Genomic DNA, 13,307 nt, shown 5'->3' with positions numbered 1-13,307 from the left:
GCCCACCGCTCAGCAGCCCTCGGCCCTGTAGCCCCTCCAGCGGGCAGCCTGTTCCCATGGGGCCCCAGGACCTGACGCCCCCACACCTTGGAGACGCAGAGCCAGGGAGGCCTCACCACAACTCCAGACCCTCATTGGCTGGCTGGCCCTTTCAAATCCAGCCTGGCCACCCAGAAGGACAGGCCAGTGCCTCCTCCTGGGTGCCTCCTTCTGGGCTCCTTCAGGGGTTGCAGGCATTCACCACCACAGACAGAAGCCAGGCCTCTTGACCCGCCCCTCTTCTGATGCCTCCTCCAGGGTCACCTAGACATCACAACTGCCCTGACCCCACCCAAACCCCTTTCTTCCACTTGGCCAGACCATGCCTGCCCTTGGCACGGAGACTGTCAGCAATGGGTAGAAGTGCTTCCTTGACATGGTTTACAAGTGGATGCAATGCCTGCTCAAAGCTCCTGTGTGGCCCACTGTGACCTCCAACACAACGCAGGCCATCCCTGGCCCTTTCAGTGTGCCAGGTTACCAGCCTCCAAGGGCAGACACTGTGGAGGCCTCCAGGCCCATAGAGAATAAAGGCAGGGGGATATTCTGCCTTGATGTGGGTATATTCTCAAACTGAATGCAGCCCCACATCGTCAGCAGGTGGCCCTCAGCCCTGGGGGAAAGGGAGGGGGGCTCAAGACACTGGCCAGAGCCCACACGATGCTTGTGGTGTAGAGCTCCAGGCCTGGGGCTTGTTTGCCCAGTGCCCTGTCCCAAGGAGCCCTGCCCCACCCCCTCCATCAAACCTGGGCCAAAGACCTCCTGAGGTCCCCAAACACCACAGCTCCCTGGCCCTCAATTCCCATGGCCTCAGCAGGTTAGCACTGGGGGTTGGGAGGGGAGAAACCCAGGACTCCTGGAAGGCTGGGGTCGGGGGCCCTCCAGAGTTTTATTTTCTCATGTTCCTTCCAAACACATTCTGCTGATTCTCAAAATGGCAAAAGCCAAGATGCTCAAATATTAAAGCTCAACAGCTGATAACACACTTGATAATAAAATCAATTATATTTAGAAACAAATTTGATTAAATTCATAAATGAATCATGCTTTTAAATTTAATATGAAATGTGTTAAAATTTATATGCGTGCCAAATTCTATTACTTTAGAGCATTAACAACAACAAAAAAACTGAAGGGGGACTTCCCTGGTGGTCCAGTGTTTAAGACTCCATACTTCCACTGCAGGGGGCACGGGTTCGATCCCTGGTCAGGGAACTAAGGATCCCACATGCTGTGTGGCAGCAGCCAAAAAAAAAAAAAAACTGAAACCAGAAGGGGCTGTCTGCCCAGCTGGCTGTGTCCCCATCCTCCTTTTACCACAGTGGGGATCATGGGCTTGCCCCATCCCCACCTAGGGTGTCACTGTGTCCCTGGGCAAAGGCTCTGGATTCGGGGCCTTTCAGGGCCACACACTGACGTGGCCCTGAATATGTGGGGCTCCAATGTGCTGCCGTGGCCTCCTCACAGACTTCCGTGTGCTGCAGGCCTGGCCCACCAAGGCCACACCATCCCCAACACCGACCCTCTGGGTCTCTTCACTGATGCAGGGCTAGGGCTACCCTTCTGTTCCACTTATGCCTCCATTAGTGGCCATGGCAGATGTGACAGTGATGCAGAGATAAAGGCCCCCTCCTCCCCAAATCTAAATGCAAAGGGAGAACCCGGACCCAGACTGACTCTGCCTGCCAACCCCCACCCCCAGGAGTGTGTTGGTGCCTCGGCAGAGAGGATTCAAAAGGCAGGCCGCTCCTCCAGGACTCTCTTTGGTCCCCAACTTCTCAGACACCCCTCGGCCCAGGGTGAGGTGTTAGGGGCACACTTGACACCCTGGACAGGGCCAGAGGAACTGGATGAAGGAAGGGAGTCACTATCCACTGGCTGGGAAAACCACATGAAGCAGAAAGCAATGACCTGCAGACTACAAATACAGGTATACCCATCCATCGGGGCCACTAAGGCGCATCCTGGACTCTCCTGTCCTTTCCCCTGACATTTCATCCATCTCCAAGCCTCATTGGTTCCTTCCCCCCAAATCAGCACCTTGGATCTGTTCCCTTCTCTTCCTTGGGTCACCCACCTGTTCACACGGCGTCTGGGACGGGGGTGCACCTTCCCTGCCCCCAACTAACAGTCACGCAGCATTGACTGCTTACCAGGCACAGAGCGGGAAGAGGGACATGGCGGTAAACAAACCTGCAAGCCCTGATGCCCTCAGTGCCGGTTTACTCCGACAGCCTCCTGCCTGGTCCTGGGCCTCTAACCCTCACCCTCCTGCCTTCGCCAGAAGGCTCTGACAGTGCCTCCCCGCTTGCACCGTCCACCGGCCAGGGGATGACGCCATGGCGCCGTATCTTGCACATCTTTCCTGTTCCGTCCAACGCTAAACTCCACCTTCCTAGCCCTGGCTTCTTCCAGCGAGCCTCCGCGCCTTCGCACCAGCTGTTCCCTCTGCCGGGCGCGCCCTTCCACTCTGGTCTCAGCTGCAGTGTCACCTCCTCGGAAGCGCCTCCCTTTCTGCACATTATCTTCTACTGTGCAGTTTGCTGCCCGTGCGTTGTGGCTGCACAACCCCGTCTTGCCCACCAGGCCGAATTCCGCCGGCGCACAAGCTGAGTCTACACGGTCACCCCTCACACCACAAGTGGTAATCGCAAGAACCCATCCCCGCAATGGGCCCGGCCCGCTGAGCCGCCTCCGCGATGCGGGTCCCCACGGCCGGCCGCCAAAGGTCGCAGCACCTACGCACCCCTCCCCTAACCCCGCCGCCCGGCCCCTCCCAGCGCGAAACTGCGAGGTCTGGAGCCAAGTACCTTGGCACGCCGGGAGGCACGCCGGGAGGCACTCCGGGAACCCGGTGCGCATGCGCACGGATAGGGGCGGGGCCGCGGCTCCTTTAACCCACTCCGCGCCGGCCCGCGAGCTGCCCACACAGCGCAGCCCTCCCAGCCCCAGAGAGCTGCCAGTTTGCCGGCCCCATGAGGGGTGCAGCTAGCCCGGGGCAGCCCCAGACGCCCCTCCAGAGAGGGAGACAGAGTATAAGCGCCCCGACGCGTCTCTCCCCAAAGAGGCCTTGGCCCTTTAACCTTCTCCTCGCTCGCGCCCATTGGCTGAGGCGGTCTACGTCATCGCTGCGCGCCGGACGACGGTGTCTTCCCGCTCCCTAATCCTGACGCCAGAGCGGCGCCCACCTCAGAGACTGAGGAGAGCGGGAGGAGGTTGCGGCGGCGGGAAGATGTAAGTAGGGGGAATCCGACCCCATCCAAGCTTCGGGGGCCGCCCGCCAGGCTCGGCGGGGCGCATCGTGGAGCCGGCCTGCTCCTCGGCCACGCGGTGACAACGGCGGCCTAGCGGCGCGGCACAGGGTTTGAGAATAAAGAGTGTGGCCCGGGGCGGGCTGAGTGGGAGGCGCCGAGGCCGCGGCCCGGAAGTGGTCGGGGCCGCGCCGGGCGGAAGGGCGCCCTCGCTTCGTCCGCCTCTGCGGCGGGCCCAGTGAGGCCCCCGGAATTCGGAGCAGCCGGGAACTCGGCCTCCGCCCTCGGGGCCCTCTCGCCGGGCTGGAGACCCAGGCCCGCAACGCCGGGCCCTACCCTGGAAGTGCTCGCGGCCCGGCGCCTGGACTGGGGAGTTGTGAGTGAACGCGGACGGGGGGCGGCTTGGTCGCGTGTGGGGCCGGGGCCGGTGCCGGTGGGTGCGGAGTTGCTTTCTGGGATGCCCTGGGTGACCGACTGACCCTCCCTTCGAAGCCGTTAATTCAAACATCGACTCCACGAACGTCTGCCGGGTTCCTGTGTGCCGTTCTCGGTGCTAGTCCTTGGGGATAGGCCCCTAATGTCTTGGAGCTCAGTTTGACGGGTAACCTCCAGAAGGGAGGATACGGGAAGGCTAAAATCGATGGAGAGGCGTGGCTTTTTCTCTTTATTTCGCATGAATTGTGCCTAAAATGTACTTTTAAATGGGGAAGGTGCTCTGAAGATGTGAGCTGAAACGCCATCTACTCGAGATTTAACTAATTGTTCTCTCCTCTTTCTGGCTGTTGGACGCGCACCTTTCCGGAGGATGGGGGAGGTAATCAAGGTCCTGTGCTGTTACCTGAACTTGTGTAAACAGAGAACCTCAACTTTGCTTTCTAGTACTCAGGCCACACCCAGCAAAGCGTTCACTTACTCTGTGGTTCTTAATTTTTTAGCGTTTTAAGAATAACCGGTGGTGCTTGTTTTCACAAAGTACATTAGGGCAGATCTTTAGGAAGGCGGTGGGGCCCAGGAATCTGCATTCTGGGCCAATTGGTCAGTAAGGTAGCCATTGGCCACACGTGGCTATTGAGTACTTGAAATATACCTAGTTCAAATTGAGGTGTTTCAAAGACTTAGTATGGGGAGGTGTAGACATTTTATTAATGAATTTGTATACTGATTGGTGAAAAGATAATACTTGGTGTGTAGCCTGTCAAATAAATATATTACTAATAGTTAATTTTATCTGTTAACCAAGATTGTTTGTAATGCAGCTACTAGAAAATTTTAGAGTACTCTTGTAGCTGGCACTCTTTCTATTGGACAGTGCTGCTCTTGTTGACCCTAATGGGGGCAGTCCAGGGACCCCTGTTGAGCATTCAGAGACTGTGTGTGACTTTAGAGTCAAGAGTTTATGTGGGAGAAGAGCCTCCAGAGCCTCTCTTCTAACATTAGCGAAAGTTTATTGAGCCTTGACTAGGTGCCAGATTAACTCCTTTATGGGTTAATTTGGTTTATGTTCCTGATAACTATGAGGTGTAGGAACTGTCTGTGTCACTGTACTGCTGATGAGAACTTGATGCTCAGAAAGGTTAAGTGATTTGTCCAAGGTCACACAACAGAGCTTTGAATCAAACCCAGGCAGGCTGACTCCAGACTCTTAACCATTGAATTATACTCACTGATTGTCCAAGGACACTAACCTTATCCAATGTTGCCTGCTGGGTGTCTATAGTACCTTATTATTTTAAGACAAAACATTTTAAAAAACTTTATAGCCCTGGAAAAGAGCAGCAAAGGTGATATTCTCTTTTGTACTTTCACTTGCATGTCCAAAGCTGGGCACTCTTTTCTTCAGTCAGAATGTTTATCCAGCATTTTGGCAGCACTATTCACATGGAAACAGGATCCCGATTGGTGTGCTGTGTCCAAGTTACTTACAGGAAGGTGAGCTAGAGGTAGTTGAGGCTGACATCCCGAGATCTTTGCTTGCAACTCAAGCAGACTGTACAAAACCTCACTGGAAATACTAAAGACAACAGTCCCGAGGAAACGGGGCACATAATTAATTGTTTGTTCTTGAGTAATATTTACTAATGCTTGTTCACTGAGTACATGCTGCAGTCCAGGCACTTGGCTAAACCCTTACGTGTGGTAACTCATCCAATTCCAATGTCTACTTTTTTCCCTCCAACATTTTATTTTTGAAAAAATGTGAACATACAGAAAAGTTGAAAAAATGTTGTGCAGTGAATAGCCACGTCACCACCACCTAGATTCTACACATTTCTGTTACATTTGTTTTATTTATATCTAGCCACCCATCAATCTTATTTTTTCTTGCATTTCAAAGTAAGTTGCAGACTTTGGTATACTTCCCCCATAACACTTTCATATGTGTATCATTAACATTAGTCAATGTTTACAATGACTACTCTTTAACGGCTTATTTTACTGCTTTTTAAATGTTCATGGGGGACGTTTCATTTGTTTGTGTTTGGGTATTAAATGTTTTGATGCCGGTACCAGTCACTTTTGAAATGGTTTTTGCTTCCAGTCATATCATATATTCAATGTATCCTACAAAGATTACAGCAATGAAACAAGAAATCTAATCCTATCAGTTGGGTTTTTCTCTGTTCTGCATGCAAATGTGGTGCTGTAGTATTTCTAAAGGACTGTGGAGGGCTCATCATCAAACTTACGAATGAAAAACGGGTATTGTACCGCCTGTAAAATAACAGGACACCACCATCCACACCGTTCCTTAAGAAAAAGACAAGCTGAGGTGATGGTTCTACCTGTGCCTCCTGTGGGGGCGGGATCCCCCCTGAGGAAACAGTGCTGGTCCCCCGTGTGTTCCTGGCTTTGTGGATGCTTGCTGCTTACTGTGTTCCTTGCTGCCTTCTCCTGTGCTCAGCTTTTGACTGCAAAGTAGATATGTTGCCTTGCCAATTTACTCTGTAAATCCTTTTATCTTGTTATTAGGCTGCACTTTGGCGTAAATTGCAATCGATTAGGGATCGTTTCTCAGACTCAAGTTAGAAGTGAGAGTTCAGATAAGTGAGGCCGCCATTGCTGCTTTGAACACCTCAGAAGGGGAGAATGGATTTATCAGGAGTGAAAAAGAAGAGCTTGCTAGGAGTCAAAGAAAATAATAAAAAGTCCAGCACTAGGTAATCCTTCTGTTAGATTTTTCTAGTGCTACTTTGGGGGTGCTCATTGCTAGGGACCCTCAGAAAGGGGAAAATTGGAAATGTCTTGAATTTTACAGTGCAAGTGTCCTAAGCCACAGATCATTTTGCTCTGTGATTGCCTGGGATTTGTGTAGCCCTTTGGGGTTGTGCTGTTGTTTCAGGGTTCAGTCAAAGGGGCATGTAATCTCATACTCTTCCTCACTATCCAGGGCTCCTTCTCCTACCAAACGCAAAGACCGCTCTGATGAGAAGTCCAAGGATCGCTCTAAAGATAAGGGGGCCACCAAGGAGTCAAGCGAGAAGGATCGTGGCAGGGATAAAACTCGAAAGAGGCGCAGCGCTTCCAGTGGTAGCAGCAGCACCAGGTGGGGCTGACGGGTTAGAACATTGCCAGGGCCTCGTGTCCACAGCCACGTCCCTCTTCCTTCCCAAAGAGCCCGCAGAGTGCTCTGTCTTCTTATAAAGGAAACACACTCAGATTTTTAATAGAGACTCTAATTTACGGCAAACTGGTTTGGGGTTTGCTCTGATTATATACAGAGATGGTGTTGGGATTTTTTCTTTTCTAGAGATGTTAAGGAATGGGACATCTTGGGGTATGTGTTTCTCTCAAGTGCTTTTGATTTGGAGTTGTGATTGGATTGCCCTAGCCTGGAGCTTCCTTTTCCTTCTGTTGAAAACCAGCCTGCATTAGTCAGTAGCTGCCTTCCAAGCTGAGTTGGTGGCTCTGACTTGCCAGGCTCCTCTTTTACCTCCCAGTAGGCAAGGCTTCTGTGTAGGTCGGAAGCAGCTCGTTCTTCCTTCCCTATCACTGCACAATATGTATGCTGTTTTCTGTCCCTACCAAGGGCTTTGGCTTAGGGCTGGGATCGGAGGATGTCAGTGTTTGCCCCGCTGGGGAAAGCAGTGGGGCTTGAAAATACGAGGCCAGCGGTTCCTCTTGGGAGCATGTGCAGGCTTGTCTGTTCAGTGAAGAAATGCTGCTCCCACCACTTGTCTGTGACCCCCTCCCTCTTGCCCCTCAGGTCGCGGTCCAGCTCTACCTCCAGCTCGGGCTCCAGCACCAGCACGGGCTCCAGCAGCGGCTCCAGCTCATCTTCAGCATCAAGCCGCTCAGGAAGTTCCAGCACATCCCGCAGCTCCAGCTCCAGCAGCTCCTCTGGCTCTCCGAGTCCTTCTCGGCGCAGGCATGACAACAGGCGGCGTTCCCGCTCCAAGTGAGCTCCCTTCCAGCATCACTTCTCCACCCGGGAGTAACTGGTTTGGGGGCTCTCCCCCAAAACCTGTGAATTATCTGGGGACCTAAATTAACAAACCGGGGGCTGTAAAGTTACCGTAGTTATTATAAAAATAGACCAAAAAAGGAGTTTTACTGTCTTAATAGGATTTTTAATTTTTTTCAATCAGATCCAAACCACCCAAAAGAGATGAAAAGGAAAGGAAAAGGCGGAGCCCTTCCCCTAAACCCACCAAAGTGCACATTGGAAGGCTCACCAGGAATGTGACCAAGGTGAGGAATCCTGTTTCTGTCCAGTGGACAGTGGGGTGCGTCTCTTTTGCAAATTTTCAAAGTGGAAAACTGGAGAAGCAAGCCTCTGCCAGAAGGTGAACTTAGAATGTAACATTTCGGAGGACTGACTTGGTGATGTGTGACCAAGTAGAGCACTGGTTAATTCATTTTAATGGAATATATTATATGTATGTGTTTAGGAGATTTACCCCCAGGTTCCAAGGTTGTAGTCATTGTGTGGTGGGTTCTCTGACTCTTACACAAGTGATTAGTGGGTGAGCATTAGTGACCCTTCTTTCTCCCTAGGATCATATCATGGAGATATTCTCCACCTATGGGAAAATTAAAATGATTGACATGCCTGTAGAAAGGATGCACCCCCATCTGTCTAAAGGCTATGCATATGTGGAGTTTGAGAATCCAGATGAGGCCGAGAAGGCGCTGAAGCACATGGACGGAGGTGAGTTAAGCCCTGCCAGCTCCCCTCTGAACCCCTGTTTCTTTGTCCCCTGTCCAAGACCAGCTACCCACCACGCGTAGTGTGTTTAAAACCGACTTGCGGGCTTCGCTGGTGGCACAGTGGTTGAGAATCTGCCTGCCAGTGCAGGGGACACGGGTTCGAGCCCTGGTCTGGGAAGATCCCACATGCCGCGGAGCAACTAGGCCCGTGAGCCACAACTACTGAGCCTGCGCGTCTGGAGCCTGTGCTCCGCAACAAGAGAGGCCGCGATGAAGAGTGGCCCCTGCTCGCCGCAACTAGAGAAAGCCTTTGCACAGAAACGAAGACCCAACACAGGCATAAATAAATAAATAAATAAATAAATAAATAAATAAATAAATAAATAAATAAATAAAGAAGTAAATAAATAAATAAAGAAGTAAATAAAGAAGGAAGGGAGGGAGGGAGGGAGTTCCTTGGGGGGGGGGGGGAACGACTTTCAACCTGGCTGCATGAAAGAATCTCCCTGGAGCTCTTTCAAGGTTCCAGTTCTTACTCAGTGGGTGTGTGTTTACCAAAAACATGTTTCGTGGAGCATGATTCTTGAAAAAAATTCATCAAATATGAATATCAATCTGTTAAAGTTTAAGGATCAAATGAACGGTTCTCCCCCCCCCCCCACAAGGAGTATATTATGAATATAACGAAGCATCATTTTTATATGGAAATGTTTTCTTTAATCCTCTCTGAGTCATTTTCTCTCTCTCTTTTTTTTTTTTTTTTTTGGCTGCATTGGGTCTTCGTTGCTGTGTGTGGGCTTCTCATTGCGGTGGCTTCTCTTGTTGCAGAGCACGTGCTCAGTAGTGGTGACTCGCAGGCTCAGTAGTTGTGGCACATGGGCTTAGTTGCTCTGCGGCATGTGGGATCTTCCTGGACCAGGGCTCAAACCCGTGTCCCCTGCATTGGCAGGCAGATTCTTAACCACTGCGCCACTACGGAAGCCCTGAATCATTTTGTCTTTTGCTAACATTTCAGCATTTTTAGGATAACTTTGCTGAATTCACAAATTTTACCCATTTCCCATAGCCACTTTTTATTGGGTAGAACGAGTTGTCAACCTTTGAATGCTTGTGAATAGCTTCAAATTTCGAATAGTCTGCATTTGAAGGAATATGGGATTTGTCTGTGCCCCAGCTCACTGCTGCTGTACTCCAGGCAGCTGGAGCTGAGCCGGGACTGCCCACAGCACTGTGTGGGCTGCCAGGCCAAGTGGGAAGGAGAGTCTGAACCCCTTAGAATCTTGGCATCCTTGGAGGCCCTCTTATACATTTGATAAATAGCCTCACAGGTCTTTGGATAATTGCCCTTGAGCTCTGGTAGAGTTTGTATACTACAAAATTTTCCTTGGTACTTAGGTACAACTCTTTCAATCTACTTAAATCCCTCTGGAGTGTTTTAGGAGTTAAGCATAAACTATGATCCATCCCTCTGCACATATCAGCTCTTGGCTTTGTTGAGTCACGCCTTTGTTTTAGAGACTGTTGATCTTGTGTATTTGATAGAGTCTGAACACTTGCTAAAAATTTAGGAGACTTGAGCACATTTAGGATGTGTGTGATTATAAATATTCCACGTTGTCTTAAGATTCTGGTAGGACTTTTCTGTGTGTCCCCGTATTGTGCTGTGCACCACTGAATGGAACAGCTCCACACTGTCTCCAGAAAGAAAGTGGGAGTGCTTGGCCTTTACTGGCAGCTAGCCAGAGGATGACTTTGTCTTTGTTGTTACATAGTGCCTGTGAAATCCCTGATTTGGACTGGCTTTTGGCCATGGGCCAGGGCCACCTTAAGCCGTGTTTACTTAAATTGAGCCTTTCAAGTATGTTCTGAACATAGGTCCAAATTCCTGAGTCACCTTAGTACCTCAGAAGTTCCCTTGAAAGTAGGAGCTGAGAAGATAGAAGACCCTTCACCCTTTGGGGGTACACGGGCTGTGCTTGGTCCCCTGAGCAGTCCCTGGACTGGATTGGGGTGCCTTATCCCCTGGGATTCTTGGGTCTGTGCCTCAGTTTTCTTTGCTCTTTCTTTCCCTGAGGTCCTGCAGTTTCCTTGTGCCTCCATTCTGATCTGCCTCCCCTTCCCGTTCTACGATTTCATTCACACGTGTGGTTTTAGTACTTGCTGCACGCGGACTCACCTCCCTGAGGCACTTTTTTCAAACTCTTTAGACAGACTTGACAACTCCTGAACATCCTTTCATTTTGTTCCCCACCCCAGAAGTCCCTTCTTCCTCTCGGGCTGCACCTCTCAGGAGATCACAGCTCATCCAAAAGCCTGGTGCTGATCATCCTTCACCCCACCCCTGGGCTTGCTCACCTGATCCATCACCAAGCTCCGGTGATTGTACCTCCCCGTTATCCCTTGAGTTCTTATGTTTCACCCCCATCTCAGTCCTGCCAAAGCCCCCTGCCAGGTCTCCTCACTGCAGTGCCCCCTTCACATTGCTCTTAAGGAGGAAGTTCAAGTGCAATACCACCTTCCAGCTCAGGGCGGGGGCACAGCTCTTCCCCTCACTTAGTGAATTCCAGGCTGTTCTTTAGGTGTTGACTTGGATGGTGCTTCCCGTGGAAGGCTATCCCAATGCACTAAGATGAGTCCCCCATTAGGTTCCCTGCTTCCTGGTAGTTTTCTTGAAACCTCCAATAACAGTAATTATGAGGTTCTGTGACCAGAGTAGTTTGTCCTTGTCCCCCCAGGCTCCTCTGTGTCTCACTCACCATGGTATGCCCATAGCTGGCATTGGGCCTGGCCCAGGGTAGGTGCTTGTTAGATATTTTGTGACTTTATCCTTTTTTCAACAGGACAAATCGATGGCCAGGAGATAACTGCCACTGCTGTGCTGGCCCCCTGGCCTCGGCCACCCCCCAGGCGATTCAGCCCTCCCAGGAGAATGCTGCCACCGCCTCCCATGTGGCGCAGGTCACCCCCACGGATGAGGAGAAGGTGAATCACTTTGGGGTCTCACAGGGGACTGATTAGGGCCAGTTTCCATTTATCTTATTTACAAACATAAAGTGAGGATGATGACTTTGGGAACTTGTCCAGCCCTGCCTGTCCCCTGTGCCTCATGATGGGGGTGGGAAAGCAGCATTGGCACAGGCAGCCTTCAGAGCTCATCGTGTTCTTTCCAGCTGGGGAAAGGAAGAGCTGCCTGATTGAGGGACCCTCGGGAGGTGTGGCCCCTCCCCTCCCTCCATGAGAAAACTGAAGGGTCAGAGGAGTAGGGGAGAGGCTAACATAACACCCTTGGCAGAGGCCAGTGTCAGGCCGTTCTCTGCTAGTGGTGTCAGGCTGCACTTTGCACAGCCCTTGAAGAAGAGGAGAGCGCCTAGGGTCATACCTTTGGTCTCCAGAACATCTGTGTGTCTCCCAAGGGTTCTGTATCAGTGACATCCAAAGGGAGCTGTCCTGACTGGAGTGTTGGAGTGTGAAGCTGTGTAGAATTGTTCCCGAAAGAAGGCAGCTTTACCCCTGCGGTCCCAGAAGTGGAGCTGCTCCCGGGGCGTGGGTTTCGTGTCTGATGTGGTTTCTCCTCTTCCCACAGGTCACGTTCCCCTCGGCGCAGGTCCCCCGTGCGCCGGCGATCCCGCTCCCCTGGCCGCCGCCGCCACAGGAGCCGCTCCAGCTCCAACTCCTCCCGATAAGCAGGGCCACCGAAGCTCTGCCCTGTGACTTGTATCCCATCCAACTCAACTTTTGTCACTTTCCTAGCAGAAGGAGGATCGGTAGGAAAGAAATCCCTCACTCAGGGGCAGGCTTCGAATGTGAAGGCAGTTAATTGCTACATTTCCCCTGGCGGCAGGGTTCCGGCTGCAGGAGTGTTGTTGGTTTGGGGTCGTGCTTATAAAGATGTCCTCCAGTTTTCTGGCTAGAAAGCTTCCACATTTCTAGTTCCTAAGAGTCAGTTTAGTGGCAAAGCCAGCAGGGATGAGCAGGGGGCTCCAGGCAGTGGTACAGCCCCAGCCTGGGAGCATGTTTTCCCATTTCACAGATGCCGTGGGGCCCATCTGGTGGGCTGGTCGTGCCCTAACCTGTTGGCCTGCAGGGTCCCACAGGAAAGGGTGTGCTTTTACGCAGCTGCCATTCCTGTTAGCGTGGCCCTGCTCCCCTGCTCGAGTCCTCTTCTGACCTCTAGGGCCAAATACCCAAAATGGTTCTTTTCACATGTACTCATGTGCGTGCACACACACAGACACACAAACCCACAAACCCACATCTCCCTTTCTCTCTGAAACTGGTAAGTTGAAAGCCAGCTCTGTCGGGTCATTACAGAACCCCCCGTTGTGTTGGTATTCATGGTGGTTGTGCAGGTTACCTTGGCAACGTGTACATTGCTTTTTTGGCTTTTATTGTACAGTCAGTACTATACATTTTCTGTTTTGAGTTTTGTAACTTTGTAGCATTTTAGATAATATTGTGTTTGTACTTTGTTGTGTAGAGAAAAGAATTGTGTTGAATAAACCTAGGATTAGAGTGCAGCTCGAGTGTTGGGTTCGCTGCCTCCTTCCTGTCCCTTGGCCCCAAAGGCAGCTTCAGTTGTGAGGTAATTAAACATTATTGTCTAAAAAATGTTTTGGTTTCATTCCCAAAGTCACAGCTCCAAAACCTCTCAACCAGAAAAACACTGGAAGTGTTTATGAGTGTTGGGCTGCTCCTTGGCTAGACACATTTTAGAAAGAGGTGTTTGTTTTTTGTTTTTCTTTTTTGGCCACGCCATGCAGCATGCAGGATCTTAGTTCCCTAATCAGGGATCAAACCTCTGCCCCCTGCACTGGGAGTGCTGAGTCTTAACCACTGGACCACCAGGGAAGTCCCAGAAAAATGTGTTTT

The 13,307-nt window shown here is 51.2% G+C and overlaps 1 protein-coding gene across 3 annotated transcripts; it reads left to right on the top strand.

Annotated features, from left to right (window-relative positions):
• The first annotated feature begins 3,197 nt into the window (after positions 1 to 3,197).
• Positions 3,198 to 12,955, top strand: RNPS1 (RNA binding protein with serine rich domain 1). Of its 3 annotated transcripts, none has more exons than XM_068566024.1 (8): positions 3,198 to 3,273; positions 6,261 to 6,448; positions 6,679 to 6,834; positions 7,495 to 7,686; positions 7,877 to 7,979; positions 8,286 to 8,439; positions 11,279 to 11,420; positions 12,022 to 12,955. In XM_068566024.1, the coding sequence occupies exons 2-8, from the start codon at positions 6,378 to 6,380 to the stop codon at positions 12,119 to 12,121; spliced, it is 918 nt and encodes a 305-aa protein (XP_068422125.1). In that variant the 5' UTR covers positions 3,198 to 3,273; positions 6,261 to 6,377; the 3' UTR covers positions 12,122 to 12,955. The 3 variants fall into 3 exon arrangements, with proteins under 3 accessions (XP_068422125.1, XP_068422128.1, XP_068422127.1); XM_068566026.1 differs by lacking the exon at positions 3,198 to 3,273 and adding an exon at positions 3,318 to 3,666; XM_068566027.1 differs by lacking the exon at positions 6,261 to 6,448 and having other exon boundaries at positions 3,204 to 3,273.
• The last annotated feature ends 352 nt before the right edge of the window (positions 12,956 to 13,307 follow it).

The sequence above is a fragment of the Eschrichtius robustus genome, chromosome 16 (genome assembly GCF_028021215.1).
Source record: "Eschrichtius robustus isolate mEscRob2 chromosome 16, mEscRob2.pri, whole genome shotgun sequence".
Lineage (NCBI taxonomy): Eukaryota > Metazoa > Chordata > Mammalia > Artiodactyla > Eschrichtiidae > Eschrichtius > Eschrichtius robustus.
This window is presented reverse-complemented; position numbering and strand designations above follow the sequence as displayed.